Below are 23,315 nucleotides of genomic sequence, written 5' to 3'. Positions count from 1 at the left end.
GTCTACCTTGCCGTCATAGCGCATGTACTTGAGTCGAACTTCTTGGGGGCGTATTTGGTTGTCGTTGCTGTTGTTGTTGGTTGGTGGTGCGTTGTCTTGATGATGCTCTTGGGAGAGGAAGTTAGGGGTTTATATGAGTGTGTGTTGTCACAAGGTTGTGCATTATTAGCGGTGATATGGCCGTGCACAATGTTGAGTTGTCGTGAGAGATTGGTTTTTCTCACGACTGTAGGGTCTCCTTGAAGGGTTAGTGTCAAGTCCGCAGTCACTTAACGGCAGTCACCATTGATACATGTACCTAGTAGTTAGACATCGCTGGATAATGCATGAATTAGATATGTCGTGCTGAAATGTGTGTGAACTACAAACATGCATAGCCGTCCCGGAATAGCGAAAAGCCTCCAAACCTTCTAAGAACACTTGCTCAAGACCTCGATACCGTGACACGTGTATACAATTGTACTTATGCATGGCCGTTCCTTCTCTTGGCCTGGTCAAGCGCCATCTTAAGCCTCTTCTCCCTCTCTTGCTCGTCGCTGGTTTCTACACTACCTCCCTTCTCTCTGATCAGCTGCACGAACTCCTCCCGATCTTGATCAAGCACACCAATCCGCCTCGTGAACTCCTCCTTCAGCTCCGTCTCCCTTGCGTTCGTCCCAGATTGCAGGTCTTGCACTTTAGACTCAGGTGCGCCCTCCACACGTGCTTGTGCAACATCAGCATCGACTTCCGCAGTATTGAGCCCGATCTCCAGACGGTTGAATATGGCCAGAAGCAACTTCGATGATTCGTGGAGAAGGTTGAGCGTCCCGTTTGCTCGGCTCAAGATGTCCGAAGCCTCGTCGCCATCTTTGAGGTCACGGATCGCAGCAATGATGCGACTGCGATCACTTTGTTCGGTGCTTACGGCGCTAACGGCGGCCTCTTCGGCGACCTTGACGAGCTGGCTCATGCGCTCTGCCTTTTCGTTCTTCGCCCGGTGGATAGCTTGTTTCTCGGCTTGCTCAAAGTGCCTCTCGACCAACTTCATCTTGGCGATGTTGCCGGCGGTGTACAACGGCTGGGTCTCGGTCTTCTTGTATCGCTTGTCTCGCTCAGCCACGGCCTGCACAACCTGTTCATGGGTCTTCTCGATCTGCGCGTGCAAGTCTACGAGAAGCTCAAGGCAGGCTTTCGTAGTCGGCGCGTCACCGTCGCCAAGGCTCTTGACTCCAGAGACCGAGGTCTGAAGCAACGTTTCGGCCTTGATGGACAGGTCGTCAAGTGCGGTGATGTCAGCCTGAAACTCGTTGTACACTCTGTCAAAGACCGTCTCGACATAGCTCTTGCACTCATCTTGATCTTCCTGAGCCTTCAGTTTGCTCTCCTTGTCTTTCAACTCAGCCTCGAGATCCTTCAGTTCAGCGTAGGAGATCTCGTTGGAGTTGAAGAGATCGTCGTTGTGGGCTTCACTTTCATCTGCGCGTTTTCGACGTGCATCAGCATTCTTCTTGCGTGTTAGTGACGCTGACTTCTCCCATGACTTCGTAAGCTCCTCGACATTCTTTGAGTCAGACTTTATAGTCGCAGCTTCCGCTCGTAATTTTTCGAGAACAGGACTCGATGCAGCAGGTTTGACTTGATCTGGTAGGAGACTGCTGAGTGCGTTGAGCGCATTGACTTTTGGTGGTACTGACATGGAGACAGGACGGCTCGATGCAAAATTCAGTGGAGCCACAACAGGCACACCACCTGTATCGTCACTGCTTGTAGGTCTGTGACCCGCTCGAGTTCCGCTTGTCTCTTGAGCCCCGAAGAATATTTCGTCGTGGTTCTTTCCAGAGCCAATAGGGGAAGTAACGTTTGGCAGGACTGAAGGGCCCGTCGCTTTTCGTTGAGCGAGAGATGACATAGCGTCTGTTGACATGATGGGTGGCACGTAGGCCTTGTATTGCAGCTGTGGCGGTTCATCGGGTGGAGACTGAAGGGGTGTCGAATCATCGTGAACCGAGCTTGCTGGGGTCAGGATGGCTGTTGATTGCGAGGAAGGTACGAACGGCGCGTGCGTTGAATTGCTGTCTTCGACCGGAACCGTAGGACGTTTCAGAAGAGGTCGGCCACCGGGACTGTACTCATAATCGTCATCATCAGGCGATTCTTGTGGTAGGGTGACATTGAGATTGCGCTTCTCTGCCGCTGCACCAGATGTGCTCTGGGCACCAACAGGTTGAACTGTTTCACTAGGAACCGGATGCTCAACCACTGGAACAGCTGGTGCAGTATCGTGATATTCAATGCCTCTGATGGCAGATTCAGCTTTCAAGAAAGCCTTGAAGGTCTTGATTTTGTCCTCGACTTGTGGTTCATTCGCTTCGCCACGAAGCATGGCGATGTAACGTTCGAGAGAGCTGGCGTACCAAGGATCCAAATCCGGGATCATATCCAGAGCTGTGGGTTCGGAAGGTGCCGGCAGTTCCTTCATCCTCTCTTCTTCCAGCTGCCTGCGAAGGTCGTCAAGCTGTTGTCGAAGATCTACGATCGTTGCATCGCGCTCTTTGATCGTGTCTTCTTTTCCCTCTATGTCTTCTTTGATTCTCTCAATGGTTAAGTTATTCTCCTTTCTCAGAACATCAGCATCGATCTTTGCCTGCTCTGCAGCAGCTTTCATGGCCTCGATCTGCTGGTCCAGTTGGAGACTCTGCTTATCTGCAAGCGCTCTGGCTGCCTCCTTGTCAGCCTTCAAGCGGTCGATTTCAGCCAAGAATTCGGCTTTTCCGGCCTCGATATCGGCCTGTACCCTCTCCATCTCGGTCTTGCACTCTCTGCGAAGGCGCCATAACTCCTCGTCCTTCGCTTGCAGCTTGGCTGGAAGATCGCTGTCTTCTTTAGAGCCCCATGGGTCAGATGCGCGGTTCTGATCCTTGTCTTTGGGAGACAGGCCCCATGTTGTACCAACATCAGAGAAGAAACGTGTTGCGCCAGGTCTCTTCTGCCGTGGTGTTTCCACAGACGGCTCCAGCGTGTTGATTGCAGGTATCTGGATAGGAGGGGGCACTTGTATAGGCGCGGGAATCTCGAAACCCTGCGGTCCACCACTGACTGCGCCAGGTCCCTCGAGTTGTGCTTGTTGCGATGTATTGTCTATCTGTTTTGGTGAGTTTGGTACGTCCCACAGTACCTCACCCATCACAAAACCGTGACGGGCATCTTGAGACACTTCGTGCTTTTGGAGTGGCTTGAGTGAGGCTCGCACGGGCGCGACGAGCGCGTCTTTTGCGAAAAAGCTTTGCTGAGGGGTTCTGGGGGAAGGTGCTCTGTGAACAGGACTGACTGTGGTGGTTGGAGGCGTCGGCTGGTAGGTGTCATGTGCGTCATTTCGAGTTGTAGGAGCAGGTGGGTTAGCAGGACTTGGCCAGCCCTGCGTAGAAGGAGGCGAGGGCTGATGAGCGGGCAGCTCAACACTATCCAACTGTACTGGCCTAGGCTTCTTCGCGAACAGGGCCTCATCATCAATCTCATCCCCTGCGCCAAAAGTCTCCCAATCTGAGGGACCGCCAGTGCCTAAGGCACTGAACCTCGATGCATCATCTCGAGGTGGGGGTGGCGTAGGATTTTTGAAAGAAGGAGGTTTGGGCGAAGCTGTCCGGTCCGCTGCACGCTGCGAATGCAAGTTGGCCAGCGCGATCGAACTTACTGAATCAGTGCGCGCAGATGTTGGGTGGCCCGGTGCAAAGCTCGAGGCATGTTGACTGGTAACAGGAGACACGAATTGGCTCTGGGGACTCGGTTGATTTACGAGATTCGGTGGTGTAGTATCGGTGCGGTCAATGGGTTTCGGTGCCTGCATGGCCTGCTCTGGTGCAGGGTGACACTGTTGTCCCAGAGGAGGCTGTTGCGGTTGATTTGACGGTTGCCATTGTTGCTGTGGTGGTTGTTGTTGTTGCTGTTGCTGTGGTGGTTGTTGTTGCTGTTGCTGTTGCTGTTGCTGTTGCTGTTGGTACCCGTATGCCGGCTGACTGGTATCCTGATGCTGCTGCGTATAGACACTTTGTGCCGGTCCTGGCGCCTGCCATTGGGGTTGTGACTGTACAGGACTCTGCATCTGCTGGTGTGTTTGCTGATGTTGGTGCCTTTGCGCATACTGCTCCAGTTGCGCCGCTTGTTGCTGAATGTAGGTCTGTGGCACCGAAGGCTGACTGTACTGCTGTTGGAGAGGTTGGACGGGTTGCCCAAGCTGCCCAAAGTGAGCTGGAGCTTGAGGTTGTTGCTGCTGTTGTGTGAACTGGCCATGAATTGGTGGAGGTTGCGGCGGCGGCGGCTGCTGCTGTTGCGGCGCATGGCTCTGAGATGGGTACTGCGGCGGCTGTCCGTAAGGTTGCTGTAGCGAAGGCAAACCAGCCTGATCATGCCGCGATGGCAGAGGCGGCGGTTGTTGTTGCATTGGCTGCACCCCTTGGTGGCCCTGTGCGTAAGAGCTGGGATCCACCGTCGGTCTGGTATATGTGAACCTCTTGTTACCGCCTTGCAAAGGTGCATGCTGGGCCTGTTGCCAGGCTGGGACGTCTGGTGGAGGAGGTACGTATACGCCAGGCATGGGGTTTGTATTCGATGGCATATACGCCTGTACCCCCTGTCCAGAAAGTGATGGCGGTATGTATGCTGGAGCCTGCTCGTTGGGACTCATAACCGTACTGGCAGGACGCTGGTTCACTGGGGAGGGTGCAGCGCCAACCTGGTCTGCGCCATATATCGAGCCAGGCCGACCTCCTTGCGACGGAGGGAAGTATGAGCCAGCAGGGCCAGAAGGCAGTGGAGGTGCAGCGTTGTTGTACACAGGGTAGCCTACATGCTGTGCTTGCGGCGCAATGCTTGTATTCGACTGTTGCGGCTGCTGCGGCTGTTGCCAGCTCTGAGTATTCTGCGGGCTCTGAGCATATTGAACGCTCTGCTCGTTCTGTTTATGAACCGCAGCCGCGAAGCTATGGGGTTTGGGCGGTGGTGGAGGAGGTACATCGTTATGTGGCTGAGGTGCGTAGGGATCTGACGACTGTGTTGTTGGCGGGTACTATTGCAACAATATCAGCGCAACGTGACGATATGCGACCTGTTGTATGTATGCCATACCTGCGAGCCCTGGGCGTAGCCACCAGGCATTACCCCATATGTTCCAGGGTTGTAACCAGGGGCCGCCTGTTGCTGCTGGTGCTGAGGCAGCTGCTGACCCCATTGCTGCTGATGATATGGCGGTACTGGAGGCGGCGGCTGTCCTGCAAAGCTCGTTGTGCTGCCAGGCCTCTCATACACAGATTGGCCGTAGTTCTGCATGCTGTCTACGAGGATGTGGAGTTAGAGAGTCCCACCGGCCGACCAGAAGCGGAGAGCGAACACAGCAAGGGACGAAGATCAGAACAGAACACAGCAAAAGTGTGGGGTAACAGGCATCTGCTATATTCGGAGTGTAGATACAGGAAGAGCGACAGTTCCATGCGTGCGATGAGGCTGAGGGCTGAAGCTCGACAGTTCACGCCCTGATGTGGTTTGGTCTTGCTGCCACGCGCACGCGCACCTGCAGTCCGGGGCATCTGTTCCCGCTTAGCCCTCCCGCAACGCTAGAGGCTCCGCTATGCTGTCACTTTCCAAACTTCTCTCTGCTTCCCAACCTCCTGGAGCACGAACTGTACATCCTTGCTCACAGCCTCCAGCAGCTGGCCCTTCTGCATCACGACTGGGACTGAAGAGACAACTCCCCCAGCATTGCTTAGCGTCATCATGTCCCACTGCGTAAACTGCGGCTCTGTGCCCGTAATGATACGGATGCGCTCCAGAGCGGCATAGATCCCTTCAGTGACTTTCTTGCCGCTCCTCTGCTTTTGCACCTCGGTAGGCTTGGGCTCTCTACCCTCGTTGCGATTGGCTTCGGTGTTGTAGCGAAATGCATTTCCCTGTGGTTCGAGACGGCTCCTTGCACGTATCGTCTCCACGGCTTTGAATGATGCATAATCGATAGGGATTTGCATGTTAATGGACTGGCCTTCTTGCTTGCCAGAGATTGCGAGCGCATGGAATACTCGATCTTGCAGCGGGCCTGGCAGAATATGGAACATCTGGACGACTGGACTAGATTAGATGCCGGCATCAAGCAATAGAAAAAGCATCATCATGGATGGGCTTACTGCGCATCTCCACCTCCGCGATACCCAATTCTTGTCTAACGCTGCCCGCAGCCTCTTCCAATGTTTTGACATTCCACTCCAGGAGTAGATTGCCATCATACAGATCTGGCGTGTACTGGTACTCCCACCAGCTATGATCGTTCATCAGCAGGCTGTCAAGCTCTGTGTGTCGTACATCGGTCTCCAAGTGCTTTGATCTTCTGGCGAACCATGTGTTGTCACCCTTGCCCTTCTTGCGCTGCTCGACCGAGACAGGCACTGTCGAAGTGCCACCATCATGACCTGTGATCTTGACATTCCTGCCAGTGGGTGCCCAATTGCCTTCAACAGTGAAACCAGTCTCGAAGTCCTCCTTGAGAGCTTCTCCGAAGATAGCAACAAGGAATGTCGTCAGAGCTGGTGCGTGGGTTGCGGGTGTGATGAATTCGGGGTGCTGTGGAACGTCCTCCACGCGCAGGCGTTGCAGGCTAAGGTAAGATCGTCCCGCCATGGTATGGACAGCGGAGCGGAAGTCTTGGGATTACTGAAGTGGGGAAGTGGTGTTACAGCAGGCATCGGTGAGGTTTCAACAGCCTTGGAGTTCTAGACTATGGTATTGCTAGGCCATTATGCCAGAGCATTGGCTCAGGCTAAAGTGCCGCAGGCAAGACCCTTTGCATCACGGCTTGTTCCGTGTATGGTATTGATTGATTGATTGATTGATTGATTGATTGATTGATTGATTGATTGATTGATTGATTGATTGATTGATTGATTGATTGATTGATTGATTGGGTTAACATCTTATGTGAGTCTAAGACCATGGAAGACGAGAGGAGCAGTAGCTCCTATGGTAATGCAAAGATTTAGTTACAAGAGATTGGGTTGAAGCTAAAAAGCCCGTGTATGGTATTGCAGACTGCATGTTTGAGGTTGTTCATAACAGACTGCACGCTGGACGACGTACCACCTCACATGCGTGAGTCACTCAGTCAAAGCCATCAAGCCTAGACGTTTCAACAAGCCTTGCCATAGAATCTGAACTACCCACAAGGTTTGACCGTGAACAATAAGACAAAGTTCTTCTGGCGTACTGTAGATGCTGCGCGGAGTAGACGAGCACAATGTCTAGACTCAAGCACACAATGGCAAGCATGTACCTAGTCGAAGGTGGTGGCTTGCAAGGCGTGCACAACAGCGGAGCTCATCTAAACGCTTCAATTGGGCAATCTGATATTGTCGATTCGCAGAGCTAGCGATCAAGTTGCACGTATCGGCAGGGATAATCAGATAAAGTCGCACACCGTGCACATCGAAAAGTTCTTCGCCACCCGTACTTCCTCGAATTTGCCGATCAAGCCAGACCGCAAACAACAAAGCCGGTCTTGCACGAGCCAACCGGCACAGCGCTCCACAGGCCATGCAGCTCTTCACTTCTGGATGGCGGTCGGCATGCAGAAATCACTCAGCACTGCCATGTGCTGCTCCGCGGCGACTAGGGTTCAGTTCCTTTATAGGCAGGATCAACAGGGCCACACTCTGCTTCCCCACCTGCTGAACGGTCCATGCAGAGAAGCTTGTGTGCACCTCGCATTCTTTGGCTTCGAATCGACGATCGAATGTCGGCTGGCTGGAAGTAGATACTCGAATCGAAGCAAATGTGTACCCCTCGTGCTTGCGGCTGAAGACACACAAAGTGGAGTGACTGTTATGAGCTTCGCTCCGCTTCCGGGAAAGATACACAGAATAGCTTGTCTCATTAAACAATGAACGGAGATGCCAATGAAGACCGTGCATTTAGGCATTGTTGTCACTGCAGCCATCCGGCATCCTTGACTGTCTTCAATTCAGTGTTTGGCTCGGGAAACAACAGCGAGCGTATACACAGTGCAGATTGCGGCCAATTGAAGGAGCAAGCAAGCGGTGGACCTCTCGTTGTGATTGGCGGATTTATCGGGACGTACTCTGTACGTGCGCACCATGGAGGAAGGTTCACGAGTCCAGGCCGGCATGGCGAATTTAGTATGGGGAATATGAAGAAATAGGCCTTAGACGAGAAATTGCATGGTATTGCGACGTCGCAACTTATACAGGGTCCTGTGGAGATCTATATGTACATTGCAGTATCATTCGCCTATTGCTATGATCCATGTAACCTGAGATAGCATCAGGCATGCTCCGAAATGAGCTGAAGACATCGCTGACCCCTCAATACGCGTTCAGATCGCGATTTGCATGCCTTGGTGGCCCAGAACGCTGGCTAATTTTCAAAAGAAGGCTACAGCTACCATGAGCCGCCCTGCCTTGAATAACAAATATGCATAATGAACATCGACTTGTGCGCTTGTAGCGCTGGTATCAATAGTGTTGCGCGGGAAAGTTTGTATTGGCCACATGCTGCGGGGTATCATTGGGATTCGTAAAGCCGTGTATGGTCAGATCGATCCAGAAATAGTCGGATTTGACTCTAGGATGTAGAGAGTCCGGTCCGTGTGCGGGTATCCCGACGCGTGTATGAGCCAGGCGTGCAGTCTTCGTGGTCGTGCTCATCACCGATCGATGATTGCGCTGTGCTAAATGCGTTGAGTTTCACTGAGCAATGCTCAAAGGGAGTCGTCCCTATCTATTGATTTGTCATCTGCCACCCGGGCTGCTATTTCCCCAGCTCTGACAAGAGCAGCGAGAGATCCTTGGGTTCGATAATCAGGCGGCGGAAGTTGCATATGCGCAGGTGGTCCAGAAGGTGGATGGGGGAATGTTCGATCTAACGGTGACTGTGCTGGCCCGATATTGGGTACAGGCTGTGGGAGTATCCTCGTCGACTTTGCTGGGTCCATCGGGGTGGGTTGCATAGCTTGGGGAAAGCTGTAGTTGCTGTGCCCGCTCTCTGAAGACAACGCCGTGTCTTCATGTGAGAGACCTGGAAGATGTGACGTGGGCTCTCGGTTTGATCGTCGTGATGGTAGATCGACGGGATTTTGGTAGTGCGAAGCGTAACTATTTATAGGCATTCGCATAGTCGTAGGCGGTAGATGTGACTGCGTGTATGCAGTAGGATGATATGGTGCGGAAGGGTCTAAATTTCCTCTCATGTCCCGTGCCAAATGATTAGAAGGATCCTCAAACGATGCATCTCTGTGCAAAACATTGGAGTGAGGAGATGCAGAGACTGGTGAGTAAAGCTCCCCACCTCGTGGCGAATTGAAGCCAGATAACGGATGCGAAGATGGTGATGTCGGTTTCGATGGGTACGATGGTCCAGCTGGGAGACGTGCAGGTCCAGTCGGAGGAGTGGATCCTCGTACTTGCTGTCCACCAGGAAGATCGGTTACTGCTGTGCTCAGTCGCCTATTTACTGCTCGTTCATGTTGGTTGTGACTGCTGGCTCGGGTCGACGTACTCGTCTCTGTCTCCAATTTTGATCGCTTGCCTTCTGGAACAGTCACTAGTCTGTTACTGAGATTCTGTAGTTCGTGGAAAGACCAACCTTTAGTGGGCGCATTGTGCTTGGCTCTGAATTCTTCCAGATACTTCTGGTATGCCTCGTATTGCAGAGTCTTTTTGTATTCGGCAAGCCCCGCATAGTACTTCTCTTTTGCACCATTGGCCTGGCGCTCACATGCCTCGCGTTCCTCTGCTGGCAACACCTGCCATCGTTCACCTACGACCTTAGCGATTTCGGTGAAGGATAGGTCTTGCCCTTTCAGGAGTTCTCTAACTTCTATGAACCTTTAGCTGTGAACGACAGTGAACATTCATGAACGCTTACGATTGGAGAAAATTACGTAAGCCGATGGGGGACGTTCTGGAGCATTTTCATCGGACTGGTCAAGTTAGTGACAGTCCCAAAGTCTGCGCGCCATGGCAACCTGTTACTTATGGCGAAGAAAGAAACTAACCTTCGGGTGTCGTCGATATTTCCGCTTCGTATTTGTGCTGGTGGTTCCATCTCCTGTAGCTGGGTTCTGCTTGCCCTTGGTCTCATTTGCGGAATCGTCACTACGATAAGAGCCCTCCGCACTTGCTCCTCTTGCAAGTGCGATTTTCAATGGCTGGTCCGAGGACTGCCCTCTCGATTCGGCGATGGCTCGTTGGAGTTTCTATCAAAGATGTCAGTGGCTGCGTGCTTCGTGTAGAGATGCACGACCGCGTGAGAGGGTACAACATACTCTTCGATGCCCAAGTTTGACGCTGAGGTGGCTCCTATGGGACAGTGAGCATGAGTTTCGACGTGCGCCAAAGGTCCGCTTACAGGTCAGACTCAGTGATGTCGAGTACGGTTTCCCAGGTGTCGAAGCCTTCAGTCGCGAACACCTCGGAATACTGGGCAAGACCCAATCGCGCCAGGCGTTCTTTCAGGGCGCTCATGTAGAAAGACACAAACAGATAATGTCTAAGTGGTGTCGAGGTAACTGTGGTGGAGTTGGCGGCGTTAAGATAGTCGTGGTATCGATAACGCGACTGAGCCTGACCGTTGCTTGAAGCCGACCGTGCCAACCCAAGACGGTAGATGGGGCGGGAACGTGCCTCAAGATATTAGACCCGGAGTGGCCAAAGGCGACAGGGTGTGTAAAAGGAAGGGAGCGGAAGTGTGTACAGCGGGAACAGTTTACAGGCAAAGATTCAGAATAGGAAATGGTAAATTTCTGTTCAGGGCATATGATTGGCGCAGCACGCAGCAGCGGCGGTGCTACTGGCGTTTCGTGACGAAAAACTAGTTAGGGGTAAGTGTTGCAGGGCGCGAGGCGCAAGAAGAGTAAGTGCTGAGCGGCGACTAGTGCTTGCCCATAAGTGGGTAGACACGGTGGATTTGGGGAAGGTGGACCCCCAGGAGCCAGAAATCTGTAATTATACTGTGGTACCGACGAGAGGTGGTATTACGACCGCCGTCATGGAAAAACAATGCTGGATCCAAGGCTGGCGACCAGGACAGTAGCGGCCGACAAGAGTCAGGTAATGGCCGACGAGCATCTGGCGCGTCGCGGTGAGGGTGTGCGTGCAACTATGGACCAGTCATCCACCAGGCACAGCATGCGAACAGGCCGGCGCGGAGGCCAAAAGGGAGCACGGATAGATCCAGGAAGGCGGACAACGGCTAGGATGCAGGGCTGGGCGCGCACATGGCGGAGCTGCGGCGGCAGGAATCAGGAGGTGTGTCAATGCTGCGCGGACACGGTGGTGATGACAGACATGTTGAGAACAGGAGAGCAGAGTTTTGGGCAACAAGCGTGAGGTCAGAGGTGCAAATTGATCGGCGGCGACGGCCGCCGGGGCTTTCACGGCCCTCAAGGGCCAAGGCAGGAGCACGAACCGAGTGCGGGAATGAGCCTTCACTGTGAGTGGCCCAGCGACCGCAGCATTCTGGGAGAGCGCGAGCCCGCGATAGGGCCAAACGCTGGCAACATTGTGGATGTTGACGCGAGCGGCCTTTGGCATAAAACGGCACATGCAGAGCAGCCAACACCACACCACCGCTGCAAAGGGCCTACTGCTGCGACCGCAGACGCGTGCGTGGCAGAACAGTCGCAATTGCTTCGTGATGCGCCCCCGGTTAGCTGCTGATTTGCGGCTGGCGCCTGCAGTGACGTTCGGATTATTCTAGTATTACTGCACCTCGAAATGCAGGCCTCCGCGCGGAAAACCTGCAGCGCGGAGCACTTTTTGCGTGTCTACGTACAACGACACCCCTCGCAGCCACTGCCCTAGGCCTGCACGACGAAAATTCCTTGACCATCACTGCTCATTGCCATTGGTTGGAATAACTTCAGTCAGTGGTACACACCCACGCGGTAGGAGAAAATAGCCCACCGCCAAAAGTCCTTCACAACAGCACCCTTAGGCTGCAACAGCCCTGCTTGAATTAAAGAAGTAAATAAGCTAGATTGTAGAGGATTACACTGGCTTTCCTCTTCAAGAGAAAGTAAACCCTAATGTTTTGTTGTTATTATATTATAGTCGTGCAACAGGAGGCAAGGTGTTGGTGTTCGCAGTTTTAGTAAGGGAAAGTAGCTGTTCGCGGTGGCCTTATTTTCCCGCACCGCGTGACACCGTTGACGTTGTTGTGGACGTGCCCTCGTTAGCGATACCCTAGTTTGACCAGATCTTCGATGACAACTTCACTGCGGCAGGCTCGGAAATCCATCGGTGTTGTAGCTGCTACCATGTCTTGAAAGGGGCCCTCAGCCTGTCACTGATTAAGGTTGTCCCAGCAATACCATATACTGTGTTATTAGGATTAGGAATGCGCACCATGATCTGATATCGATCCATCAATGCACGACAAGGGCGTGGAGGTAAATCTCCGCTCTGTTGTTGAACGGCCCAATTACGCGGATGCGAAGTTGAGGCCGGCTTTGGATGCAAAGCACCATCAGGCACCAAGGCAAGCGTGATTGAGCATCGAGAATGAAGACAGAGCCCGAAACGACTCATGTTGCCAACCTTGATGCTTGTAATCGGCAGCTGCATCGAGTTGGAGCGTGTAGATAGTCGTGAATAGGCTGTATCAGCTTGGGAGGTAGACACGCGAGCCACCTCGATCAGTGGACGGACATGGGGGACGTAGATCAGCATCGAAGTTGTCGATCTTCGATGTGAGCTAGATGGAGATCTGCTCAATTCTGGATAGGTCTTATCTGCGACATCTGCAATGAACACATGTGCTACGGATGTATACTCCGAATGGCTGCCCAGAGTCAGGATGTAATCGTGACAAACTGCGCCGAGTCTAGCATCTCACTACGGTGCCCCAAGACTCTTGGGACCTGTCGTTAACCAACATTCTTCTTGACGTTTGCACGGTCAGAAACTGTCGCGTTTCGTGACTTCATGAGTCTTCACCGCAATCACCTGAATCTACCGAAGGTCATCTGCTTTGTGATAAATTGATTTCATTGGGACGATATATGATGCCGAGTCACGTGTATCACTCTGTACGAGACTTTCTTCAGGTCTTGCTTTGTGTCGCTGCTTCAGATGTTTGGATGAAGCCCCAGATCAGCGTGTCCATGACCATTAATCCCGCAATATATACCGCTTTCTATGGGTGACGTGCTCGCCAACCACCCTATGCTGACCTGTCCGCCTAAAAAAGATGCATACTCTTAGTGGTGTTGCTTTTGGGCTGCAGAACACCACCCATGCAAAGCTACCTGTGACACTGTTGCTAAGCTCGAAACGTCTTGCGTCGACGAAATCTTGATAACTTAGATAGACTAGTCTTCGAGGACTGTCTGGCCATCGCCTCCGGGAACCATCTGCAACTGGCGTCAGCATCGCGATTTTTTTCGTGCGGAACGTGTGAACCATCCATACCATGCAGATGTTGTTTCCATTGAGCAGGATCTTCGGTAATTTGTTGTTGCCTTCGGTGGGATCACTGTTTGATCAGTCAGTATCAGGCACGCTTAACTACGTGTGTTTCCTAGAATTGCTCACATCTCAGTGACATCTTCCAGAACCATGTCTGCAGATTTGATCAGTTAAGTCTTCAAAAATTGCGTTCGTTTCACTTACTGACGTAGTCATCAAATCCAACCAGCTTGCCGGTAAACTCTATGATGTCTCAGTAAAGTACTCCTCTTGGGAAAAGCGCTTTGTGTTACCCTTTCCGCCGTTCATGATGACCCATATCTGCGAACCTACGCACTTATCGATGAGTTCTGTGAAGGGTTAGTGGGGTTCTATCCAGCCTATTTGGACAGCTGGTACCAAGGGGGAGCAGATTTTCGAGCGACATGACGGCGACTGTAGTGTGATTGACGGTTTGCTATGGCAGTTCCAGGTCTACCGGCACGTTCGACGTTCAAGCAGTGGTGGAGTCGTCGTTGGATGCGTTTGATGCTTGGCGCTCGAGCCAACAGGGAAGTCGCGCTAGCCAATCACTCTTCATTCGCCGTCAACCTCGAGCCGCCGGCGTCCTGGTGCAAGGCAGAAGCTGCACGACTCACCCATAATCACAATATTCCCGGTGCCTAGTTGGAGCGATGGAGGGATATGCTCTTCAGACAGCGCGTGTCTTTCCGAGGCGCGTTGAATGTTCGTCGACGCGCTTACGATGAAATGGCAACATACAATACGCCTGCAAATGCACAGTATGGAGCTCAGAGGTACTATGCAGTCTGGTAGATTTTAACCAAGTTGTACTGACCACACCATAGCCTCCGTCAGTCTGGGTTCCTAAGCTCCAGTACGCCAATGTCAACAGTGAACAATGCCCACCAGCCCGCCTCCCCGCCTACTCAAGCTTCATCACCTACGATTGACTGTCGATGGAAGCGCGGACGACCTGTGACGTTTTCGAGCCGTGCCTTCAGTACAAAGCGAGCAGACCTGAATGCACAAGCAGGTGCTGCTGCAGCTAGGCCAGCCGCGTCCGGCGTTGCAAGACAGGCGCACGAACATCAAGACGTGGACATACCTCTTTGCCAATCACACCAGCATTCTGTAGGGTCTGGCGGTCCAGCGACAGCTAAGCAGCAGGCTGTGTATGCAGAACGTTCGCCACGCACTGTACAGCACGATCAGATGGCACCCGTACAAACGGACCATGCAATCGACAGTATTGCATCGTCAGAGAATGTCTCTACAGCGAACGCAACCACAACCTTGCCTACAGATAGTCACGGCGCTGGTCTCAGTTATCAGAGTCGCGTGGTTTCCGAGTTTAATCTCGACACGAAGCCTGCGTCGCTCGAAGGCGGTACAATGGACAACGCTACGGACACAGACTACCCACCGAATTCGGCTGATGAGAGCGCGAGCAAGTCTGAACAGAATGGCTCTGAGGCCGATACGCCCGAAGAGGATACCAGCGAAACTTACACACCCCTTGAGTTCCAGATACCTGAAGATGTTCTGCGTGCTGCAATGACTGCCCCTGAAAATACTAAAGCAAGCTTCTGGAGCAGTAACCTATATCGCGGACCAGGGGACAAGCAAATATTTGTGCATTACTGCAAGACTAAAGAGGTGGCCGAGAGAGTTGCTCAACACTTTATCAATGAGAAGGTTGTCGGATTCGACATCGAGTGGAAGCCGTACTCGCACCCTTTCTCAATTAAGAAGAACGTGTCTCTGATTCAACTTGCTTGCGAGGGCCGAATTGCGCTTTTCCATGTCGCACTATTTTCAGGATCAACTGCAGCGCAACTCATGCCATCAACCTTGAAGACCATTCTCGAGTCGCCAGAGGTGTGCAAAGTCGGCGTCGCTGTCAAAGGAGACTTTAGTCGCCTCGTCAAATATCTTGGGGTCAAACCTCAAGGCATCTTTGAGCTAAGTCGACTGCATAACCTAGTTCAATATTCTGCGACAGACCCAAGCAAGGTCACCAACAAGCTCGTAGGCTTAGCTGCGCAGGTACAACAACACCTGCAGTTGCCGCTGTACAAAGGTGGCCACCTTGTCGACGACCCAGAAGACTTGTCCAACGTCCGCTCCAGCGACTGGAGTTTGCCATTGAATCATCAGCAAATCCATTATGCTGCAGCGGACGCATACGCTGGATTCCGTCTATACGATGTTCTCGAAGAAAAGAGGAAGCATCTGAAGCCCACCCCACCTCGACCTTTGGTATGTGATTATGACTCAAAACCTAAACCGAGGTCGAGCGACAGCAAGCCTCGTAAGAAGCGTACGACCGTTACGAAGACCGGTGGAGCTGCAGGTGCCATTGTAGAGGAGACTAATGCGCCGGCGGAACAAGAGAAGGGGCCGGAAGAAGATGTGGAAGAGGATCCAAAGCAGTCGCAAGATACAGAAGGTTACGAAACCGCCCAGGAAGATCTTTTGGACAGTCATCAGCTCGAAGGTGAGGAGCCGGAATCCTCAGAAGAGAGCTATGAGTCGACAGACGAGAGCAACAATGACGTTTCGAGCAACTCAGGACCATCGTTGAAGAACGAAGAAATTGCAGCGGCAACAGAGCCAACTCAGAGACGTGTTGGTCGTATCAATCTGAGCCGCCTCAGAGGACTGGATCTCGGTTATCCGACGCTTCCAAAGCTTCGCGGTGGTGAAGAATCCGACTTGTCGTCAGACGAGGATCTCGTCGATATTTCAGAAAGATTCAAGAAAGAAATGCTCGACCAGAATGATGGCCCGACAGAGCAATCAGAAGAAGACGAGGAGACTGACGAGTTCGAAGACTCAGAACTCGAAGAGGCGTTACAGGGCCTGAGGATCGACAGCGATGGAAAGCTGCAAGAAGCCACAAACGACGCTGCCACGGTCGAATCAACTGTACCTTCGGAGCGCCCGGATCCCCAGGCTGAAACCAGTGTTAGGTCTGGAAAGACGCCCGCATCAGAGGGAAGAGAGATCAAGGATAACAAGCCAGGTGAAGCAGCACCACCAGCCACTACCGCAGACGGCTCAACCTCCTCCGAAGAGCAGCGCCTCATTGACCTGCTCAACGATCCAGCTCAACCCACAGCCTCCTCACCCACAACCCCACAACCCCCCGACGAACCTATTACCGAACAACCCCAACAACCCTCCCACACCCCCGAATACGACCTAGCAACATCCTGGGCCCTCACATACCTCTCCTCCACTATCCCGTCCCCCAACTCGCACACACCCTCACACATCCGGGCCACGATCCCGCACCTGCGCGCCTACAACATGTGGCACCACCAGTCACTCTCTTTGAGCGAGATAGCGCGGCACTTGCGCAAGCCGCCGCTGTCGGAGAGCACGGTGGGGAGCTATGTGCTGCAGGCGATTGTGCTAGAGAGGATGGAGTATGATCGGGAGGCGGTGAGGGGTGTGTTGATGGGGATGCCGGAAGCCTTGAGGAGGGGGAAGTGGAGGGGCTTGGCGGAGAAGGTTGGTGCTAGGTGAGGAGGTTAATGTGGGAGTATTGTGATGAGTCTAAAGTTAGGAAGTTCATAGCATTCAGCGATTCACATGGTCATTTGGTTATGATTCGGGTGTTGATGCGTATCGAATGAGATGTATTCGTGACCCAGTTTCGTTGCTCGCATTAGGTGTATCTAGTAATGCGTACAGTCATTCACCATCCTGACATACCAGTCTTACAACGATAAAGAAAAGGGTATGGCCGTGTCTCACGATACTTGTACAGAAAGCGCCCACTCTCCAATGGTTCACTACTCGACAATCTCCAGCTCGCCAGTCCTCTGTTTAGCAAAAGTATTCTTGTGCTCGTGCCACAGGCGCATCAGCTCCTCGATATACTTCTCATGCACCTCGTCCATGTACTCAGGGTTGGGATGTTTGTCCTGGACAACCCTAATCGGCTTTCCAACGACAATGTTGATCGGCCTTCGGTACGGCATCATGCCCACATCGTAATTGAAGATACCGCGAGCGTGGAAGATGGGGACAGTGAAGCCCATAACCTTCTTGACGAGCATCTGGAACTTGTGAAGCAGAGGGTGCGACTCGCTGTCAACCTGGTCGTAAATGTCGTTTTCGCCGAATGCAAGGACAGGGACTAGGTCGGCGCCGGTGCGGATGGCCATCTTGACGAAACCCTTGCGGCGGCGGAGGACGAGGTGGACGACGCCGGGTCGTGCATCGAGCGACTCGCGTGCGCCGCCAACGACGATGGTGATGGCGCGACCCATGCCTTCGCCGTTGTGTCCTCCCTTCGACAAGATGTTCTCGCAGGACTCGCGCGAAACCGAGGCCATGCCAAGACGAAGGGCATACTCGCGGTAGAGAGGGTAGCGGAAGTTGGAGTCGAGAGTGAGCAGTGCGTTCGTGATGCCAGGGAACAGCTGGGAGAAACCCAGAGCTTCAGTAGCGAATGCAGCGAAGGCGCCGTGGGAGATGATACCGTGCGGGTGGTAGCCGAAAATGTACTTCCTAGTAGGCTCCAGCTCCTGCGAGCGGTGCAGACGAGCAGGAAAGTACGAGGCAAAGAGCGACCAGACCTTCAGTCGCCTCAGGCGCTCGCTGCGGAACGACAGCTCTCCAGACGTACCAGCGTTGGAGAATAGGACGTATATGGTGTAGGGCAGGAGGATGGGCCAGAGGAGTGGTATGCTGCAAAGGAAGAAGAAGATGGCGAGGGAGCCGACGATGCTCAGCGTGTGCATCAGCACAGCGCATGTCTGGAGTCGGCGCTGCAGGGGGACGTTCATAGGTGCAAACCTTATTCTGCGGTGGTGGTCAGCAACTGCCTGAGGTTAGGCGGTTGTTGTTTCGAACATACTTGCTCTTTGCCCATCCAGCACCTGCCTGTCGACCTGCCTTGAGCTCTGAGTCTCTGCGCTTCAGTGGTTTGTCGATGCGGCTGTCCTTCTCAACCTCCTTTGGCGGCCTGACGGTCGTCAACGCATCGCCATTGACGAGACGAGGCGTCTCTGGCAGAAAAGTATCATCCAGCTTCTGCTTCGTCTCACGCTCGAGCGTCTCCTGCTTGTCATCTACCTGTTTCTTCAAAACAGTCGCCTCGTCCTTGGCCTCAGCCGCTGCGTTCGTAGCTTCGTTCTTGACATGGGTCGCTGCGGCCTTGATATCGTCCTTCATCGACACGCCGTATGTGCGGCCAACGGAGCCTAGCGAGCTACGGGAGCCCTTTCTGCGATGCGTCTTTGCCTTGGGGCTCTTTGGTGTCTCGTCAATGCCAGTGCCTTCGTAAGACTCCTGGTCCTTGATCGACGACTCTTTGGACGATTCCTTGGTCGACTCGGTCGCTGACTGCTTGTCGTCCTGCTGGTGCCCGTCGGTACCGACTATCTTGAGGACACCAACACCATTGGTCTTGGGGCCGTCTGTCTGGACGTCGACGCTGTGCTCAGTGCTCTCAGCAGCACCGTCAGTGCCATTCGCATGTGATTGAGGCTCGAGCGCTTCTTGCGCGGCATCCGCAAACGACTTGGGTGGCAGCTGCTGGGCTTCGCGCTCCTCAGGAGCAGCGGGCTCTGGGTTCAAGGACATGACGGCGGGCGGAGGGACTGTGTCTGGACGATAGTTTACCCACAGAGCCATAGACGTGGTCTTGTTAAACGATGCGCCGTTTGGGCTTTCCCTAAGCTGCCGCGTGGGAATGACATCAGGAAAGTCGCTCCCCGGCCTGGACGGAAGCAGCGTGCGACGCTGTCGTCACAAACAAACTTTAATTCGCTTGGACTGACATTGTGTAATGACCTCGCAGCCAGGCGAATCAAGTTGGAAGCATTCAAGAAATGCAGAAGAGACAATCACGCGTCGCGATGTGACTGGCAGATTGGTCCCAATCGTGAGGTGTGGCGCATGGCAAATCGAGGCTGAACACCTCGAGGCTCCAGCTTCAACATCAACCCTCACCTCGCCACTCTTTTGACTTGTTAGTTTGAAGACATGTTTTCGCCGTAAGCCGCCATGATTTTCTTTTGTTCTCTCACTAGGGACTACGGCTCGCTCTTTCCACCTGACTGATATTCACTGCTGCCTGCTCCAAGCACATAATACTTACGCCACACCTACACATCTCCACCAGGAAGGACAGTAGAAAGAAAAGATATCATGCAAACGACACCAGCACGCTCATCTCGTATAAAAACGAGCCGGCGACGAAGTGCAGTATCCGTCCTAGGCCTCAAACGCGCGACTTCTTCTCCATCAAATGTCAGCCCATCCAAGAGATCACTACCAACCGAGGAATCAACTGCCTACGATGAAGACGAAGAGCTGGACGATCTCGGCATTGTCGCCTCCCTGGCTTCCGATCTCAACTTCCGTGACGTGCCACAGTACATGGAGTACATCCGGAACCGCATGTTCAGCGACATGCCAGAGAAGGCCGGCATGAACAGCACCCGAATCACAGAAGTCTTGAACTTCAGGAAGCAACTGCCGCCCTTCGTTACGATTGCGCATGTGGACGCGCTGAGTACAAGTTCGACGATGATCGAGAGAGAGATTGCTGAGCTAGCGAAGAAGGGCGTGGTGAGGAGAGTCACGATACCGCATCGTGGTGTCGGTTCTGCTGCGGTCGGCGATGGGATTGCGAGTGTGAGGGAGTGGCAGGCACTTGTCAGGGCGCATGATGGGTTGGCTGATGAACTCAAGGACAAATACATTCGCCTGATGGACGCAAACCCAACATCAACAACAGTTCCCGGCTCAGCATTCACACCAGCCGAGATCGCCGCGCTCACAGGCACCGGCCTTTTCACCTCGATCACAACACTCAACACAACCGCTTCTGCATTCTTCGCTTCACCAGGCGCCAACTCTCTGTCCGCAATCTCGACATCAGGATCTCGTCACGCAGCCGGCTCTCTGGAAGCCGTCGGTGGCCAACACGCAACGCAGCACATGCACGGCGGCACATCACTTTCTTCTCGCGCCCCTTCGACGGGTACTTTCTCTTTCTCGCTTCCGCACATGGGAATGCACATCAAGCTCCTTGTCGATGCGCGGAACCATCTGCTGAGCATTCTCAAAAAGGCCAGGTTTAAGGCTGCGCCTCTCGGTGTGTTACGAGAGCGATGGGATGGCGGTGTCGCAGGAACCGGAAGTGCGGAGAGGGAAGAGAGGAAGAAAGCGCGAAGGGAGTTTGTTGGTGTGCTTCCGGGCAGGACGAAGAAGTGGAAACAGTTCTATGGCATGCGGTTCGAGTGGATATTGGAAGAGTGCGTGGGCGCTGGACTGGTGGAGTTGTTCGAGACCGGAAGTGTGGGGAGGGCTGTAAGATTGGTGTCTTGAATGATCACTACGTAGAACGAGTGCATATAATGCATGAGACTAATCTAATCTTCATGCAAGCTTTCTTGGTCCAACGGTAGGATAATTGCCTTCCAAGCAATTGGCCCGGGTTCGACTCCCGGAGGATGCATCATATCCTTCTAATGATTGTATTGGAAAACACCCTACTCTCTTTTTTATGTTTTTTTTTTTTTTTCTATTTTTCTATTTTTCTATCATTACGTCTCCACGAGTCCAGATATTACCGTGTCCGTGCGCGTAATGCGCATGTTCGAGTTTTGCGCACCCAACAACACTAAAAGTTCAATTAAGATGAGGCTGTACAGTCACTAACAGTAGTTATTATCACAAGGTTTCTTAGAGTATTACTATATAGTGGCTTGCAAAGCTTTCTAGCTATTCAGAATATTTTTTAGGGCATCGTATTGACCGTGTATGGGTATACTGAGGTGGAGGAGCTGGCGCACCACCACCATCTTGTACATGAGATGAATCAACAACAACACGTTTCTGACGCTTTCTAGGTGGCTTAGAGGGTTGTGAGGCCTTACGCTTACCCGTTTGGGACAATTGTATAAGCTTTTTCAGCGTCGCACGCTGCCTTTTGGGTCTCCTTGGCAGCAGCCTTTGCAGCTCTCTCCTTCTCCCGCACCTCCTTGAGCCTCTCTCTTTTAACCCGTCTCTCCTCAGCCTGTTGAAGCTTATATAATCAAGCTTGCTCCTTCAGCGGGGATCTCTCGGCTTTCTGGAGTTGTAGTTGTTGTTGCTATTGTTGTCGTACTGCCTCGTTGTCCTGAGCTTGACGGACCTTCCTGGGCGACCAGAAAACAGCACCACCGTGGTACTCCTGAGGGTTGGAGAGTTGGAGAGTGTAGCTCTTCTTTTGGTGTCTCTTTTTCACCAAAAGGGCGTCCCAAAGGCCCCTGATCTCTCCACGGAGGATACTGTTTTGAGCTGAGATGTGGTGCAAACTTTGGCGGAGCTTTTTCACCTCCTTACTGCTCTGATCTTTCACTGTACAACGTACAATAGACTCTAGCTTGAGCCAATCGTCTCCACTAAGGACAGAGGGTGAGCTTTCATCTGAACTTGATGCTTCTTTGTGGAATCTCTTGAGTATAACCTCAGCGTTAGGTGGGTGTATCCCAGTTGCTTCAAAGGACTTCATGATGGTTTGAGGCTTGAAAGTAGCAACCCAGGCACGCCAAAAGATCAGGAAGAAGTCTCCTTTCACTACTGGGAGAAGCCCCTGGCTTCTATGAAGGTGGGATGAAAGCTCAGTTGAGTATGCAGTTGAAAGAGGCTTGAACATCCCAACATCAAGCAGCTGAAGCGTATGGGTTGAATGAGGAGGAAAGACAGCCAATAGAATCTTGTTGTCATTGCAATAGTTGATAAAATCCATGGTTAAGTGGGATCCATGGCCGTCAAGGAGTAGTAACCGGTATCCTGAGCGAGCTTTTCATCTGGTCTCTCTCTCAAAAACCTCCTTAAACCAAGCAAGCCTTATATCGTTGTTTGTCCAGCCAGAGGGAGATGAGCTGATGAAGACTGAGTGCTTTTCTGGGTCGATTGCCTCCGCCCAGCTTGATTGTATAGCTCTAGCAGCTGACTGAAAGATGAGAGACGGCCATGAAGCTGTACCATCTGAACAAATACAGGCTAGGACCGTTACCCACTCTCTTGAACCATCCTGAACAGCAGCTGTAACCCCTTTTTGATTGTATATCACCTTGGCAAAGACCCTTTTTGATCTCCCAGTTACCCCAATCATAAAGCCCTTCTCATCCATATTGTATATTTGCCCAGGCAATATATTATACTCTTTTATCTTATTGTGTAACAGCTCAAAATACAAGCTGTACTTAGCCCCTGAATCAGCTTTGTGGCAATTGCGGTCCATCCCTGTCTGCCAGCGCGAGATGAGATGGGTTGAATTCCTGTAGATGAAGCGGGTAACCCAGCTTTCTGAAACCTCTCTCCCAGCCAAAGAGGACGCAAAGTTGCGTATCATTACTCGTATAGGAGGTGTACGTCTCTTGGTGAGCTCTTTAATGTATTGTATAAGCTCCGTCTCGTGTTGTGGGTGGAGGAAAGGTGGGCAAGCTTATGTGATTTGCATATGCCCTGGTGCCTCCACGTCAACGTTGAGTGTACTACACCATACTTTTTCGCAATTTGAGAATACGAGAAATGTGCACTGGTTCACACGATTCGATTTCTTCAATTGCTTTCTGAATCGGATCCATATTGGTGGAATTATGACGCGATCTGTATAGGTTGGTTGATGTGATGGGGTGTTGTGCGCATGGACACGATACCGTGTCCGTGCGCGTAATGCGCGGATTCGCGTAATGCGCCAAACCACCTTTTTGTACCCATACTTCACTGTACAATTACTCAACGCCACAATGACTATGAAATCTGCCTTTGAAGAGATAGACTCTATGATACCATGCGATAAGATCCTGTGGACAGCGCTGGCTAAAAAACATAAGGTTGTGCGCTCAACCCTGTCTC

At 52.5% G+C, this 23,315-nt stretch overlaps 7 protein-coding genes and 1 non-coding gene across 8 annotated transcripts; 3 read left to right on the top strand and 5 right to left on the bottom strand.

Annotated features, from left to right (window-relative positions):
• Positions 1–339: 339 nt before the first annotated feature.
• BU25DRAFT_488769 (uncharacterized protein) lies at positions 340–5,426 on the bottom strand. The gene is made up of 2 exons (XM_033711374.1): positions 5,104–5,426; positions 340–5,044 (listed from the first exon to the last, which is right to left on the bottom strand). The coding sequence occupies exons 1-2, from the start codon at positions 5,302–5,304 to the stop codon at positions 464–466; spliced, it is 4,782 nt and encodes a 1,593-aa protein (XP_033564785.1). The 5' UTR covers positions 5,305–5,426; the 3' UTR covers positions 340–463.
• Positions 5,427–5,624: 198 nt separating this feature from the next.
• On the bottom strand, positions 5,625–6,411 carry BU25DRAFT_323652 (uncharacterized protein; the record flags this gene model as incomplete). Its single annotated transcript, XM_033702262.1, has 2 exons — positions 5,625–6,091; positions 6,153–6,411. Coding segments are annotated over 2 exons (726 nt in total), but the record flags the coding sequence as incomplete, so codon positions are not given.
• Positions 6,412–8,331: 1,920 nt separating this feature from the next.
• Positions 8,332–10,821, bottom strand: BU25DRAFT_242927 (uncharacterized protein). The gene is made up of 5 exons (XM_033701543.1): positions 10,384–10,821; positions 10,301–10,334; positions 10,031–10,231; positions 9,901–9,955; positions 8,332–9,852 (listed from the first exon to the last, which is right to left on the bottom strand). Exons 1-5 carry the CDS (start codon positions 10,497–10,499, stop codon positions 8,735–8,737), a joined length of 1,524 nt encoding a protein of 507 aa, XP_033564783.1. The 5' UTR covers positions 10,500–10,821; the 3' UTR covers positions 8,332–8,734.
• A 2,202-nt stretch (positions 10,822–13,023) lies between these two features.
• BU25DRAFT_407882 (LSM-domain-containing protein) lies at positions 13,024–13,949 on the bottom strand. Its single transcript, XM_033705666.1, has 6 exons — positions 13,842–13,949; positions 13,736–13,792; positions 13,647–13,685; positions 13,569–13,596; positions 13,446–13,509; positions 13,024–13,387 (listed from the first exon to the last, which is right to left on the bottom strand). Exons 1-6 carry the CDS (start codon positions 13,867–13,869, stop codon positions 13,346–13,348), a joined length of 258 nt encoding a protein of 85 aa, XP_033564782.1. The 5' UTR covers positions 13,870–13,949; the 3' UTR covers positions 13,024–13,345.
• An 888-nt stretch (positions 13,950–14,837) lies between these two features.
• BU25DRAFT_334725 (uncharacterized protein) lies at positions 14,838–16,976 on the top strand (the record flags this gene model as incomplete). Its single annotated transcript, XM_033702545.1, has 3 exons — positions 14,838–16,001; positions 16,059–16,361; positions 16,443–16,976. The coding sequence occupies 3 exons, from the start codon at positions 14,838–14,840 to the stop codon at positions 16,974–16,976; spliced, it is 2,001 nt and encodes a 666-aa protein (XP_033564781.1).
• Positions 16,977–17,074: 98 nt separating this feature from the next.
• Positions 17,075–19,269, bottom strand: BU25DRAFT_407881 (DAGAT-domain-containing protein). Its single transcript, XM_033705665.1, has 2 exons — positions 18,316–19,269; positions 17,075–18,260 (listed from the first exon to the last, which is right to left on the bottom strand). Exons 1-2 carry the CDS (start codon positions 19,041–19,043, stop codon positions 17,246–17,248), a joined length of 1,743 nt encoding a protein of 580 aa, XP_033564780.1. The 5' UTR covers positions 19,044–19,269; the 3' UTR covers positions 17,075–17,245.
• BU25DRAFT_407880 (uncharacterized protein) lies at positions 19,219–20,855 on the top strand. Its single transcript, XM_033705664.1, has one exon. The coding sequence runs from the start codon at positions 19,611–19,613 to the stop codon at positions 20,793–20,795; it is 1,185 nt and encodes a 394-aa protein (XP_033564779.1). The 5' UTR covers positions 19,219–19,610; the 3' UTR covers positions 20,796–20,855.
• Positions 20,855–20,925, top strand: BU25DRAFT_t38. The gene has a single exon. It is a non-coding gene; the product is annotated as a tRNA-Gly (tRNA).
• The last annotated feature ends 2,390 nt before the right edge of the window (positions 20,926–23,315 follow it).

This window comes from Macroventuria anomochaeta, assembly GCF_010093625.1.
Source record: "Macroventuria anomochaeta strain CBS 525.71 unplaced genomic scaffold BU25scaffold_6, whole genome shotgun sequence".
Classification (NCBI taxonomy): Eukaryota; Fungi; Ascomycota; class Dothideomycetes; order Pleosporales; family Didymellaceae; genus Macroventuria; species Macroventuria anomochaeta.
This window is presented reverse-complemented; position numbering and strand designations above follow the sequence as displayed.

Excerpts from the sequence above, each read along its gene's own strand:
- BU25DRAFT_407880 (XM_033705664.1), top strand. The coding sequence starts at position 19,611 with ATGCAAACGACACCAGCACGCTCATCTCGTATAAAAACGAGCCGGCGA.
- BU25DRAFT_407881 (XM_033705665.1), bottom strand. The coding sequence starts at position 19,043 with ATGTCCTTGAACCCAGAGCCCGCTGCTCCTGAGGAGCGCGAAGCCCAG. Across the intron at positions 18,261-18,315 it reads GCTGGATGGGCAAAGAGCAA|AATAAGGTTTGCACCTATGA; the intron begins GTATGTTCGAAA and ends CCACCACCGCAG.
- BU25DRAFT_407882 (XM_033705666.1), bottom strand. The coding sequence starts at position 13,869 with ATGTCGCTCGAAAATCTGCTCCCCCTTG. Across the intron at positions 13,793-13,841 it reads CGAAAATCTGCTCCCCCTTG|AACTCATCGATAAGTGCGTA; the intron begins GTACCAGCTGTC and ends AACCCTTCACAG. Across the intron at positions 13,686-13,735 it reads CATCATGAACGGCGGAAAGG|AGTTTACCGGCAAGCTGGTT; the intron begins GTAACACAAAGC and ends GAGACATCATAG.
- BU25DRAFT_488769 (XM_033711374.1), bottom strand. The coding sequence starts at position 5,304 with ATGCAGAACTACGGCCAATCTGTGTATGAGAGGCCTGGCAGCACAACG. Across the intron at positions 5,045-5,103 it reads GCTACGCCCAGGGCTCGCAG|TACCCGCCAACAACACAGTC; the intron begins GTATGGCATACA and ends TTGTTGCAATAG.
- BU25DRAFT_242927 (XM_033701543.1), bottom strand. The coding sequence starts at position 10,499 with ATGAGCGCCCTGAAAGAACGCCTGGCGCGATTGGGTCTTGCCCAGTAT. Across the intron at positions 10,335-10,383 it reads GACATCACTGAGTCTGACCT|GAGCCACCTCAGCGTCAAAC; the intron begins GTAAGCGGACCT and ends ACTGTCCCATAG. Across the intron at positions 9,853-9,900 it reads TTACGTAATTTTCTCCAATC|AAGTTAGAGAACTCCTGAAA; the intron begins GTAAGCGTTCAT and ends AAAGGTTCATAG.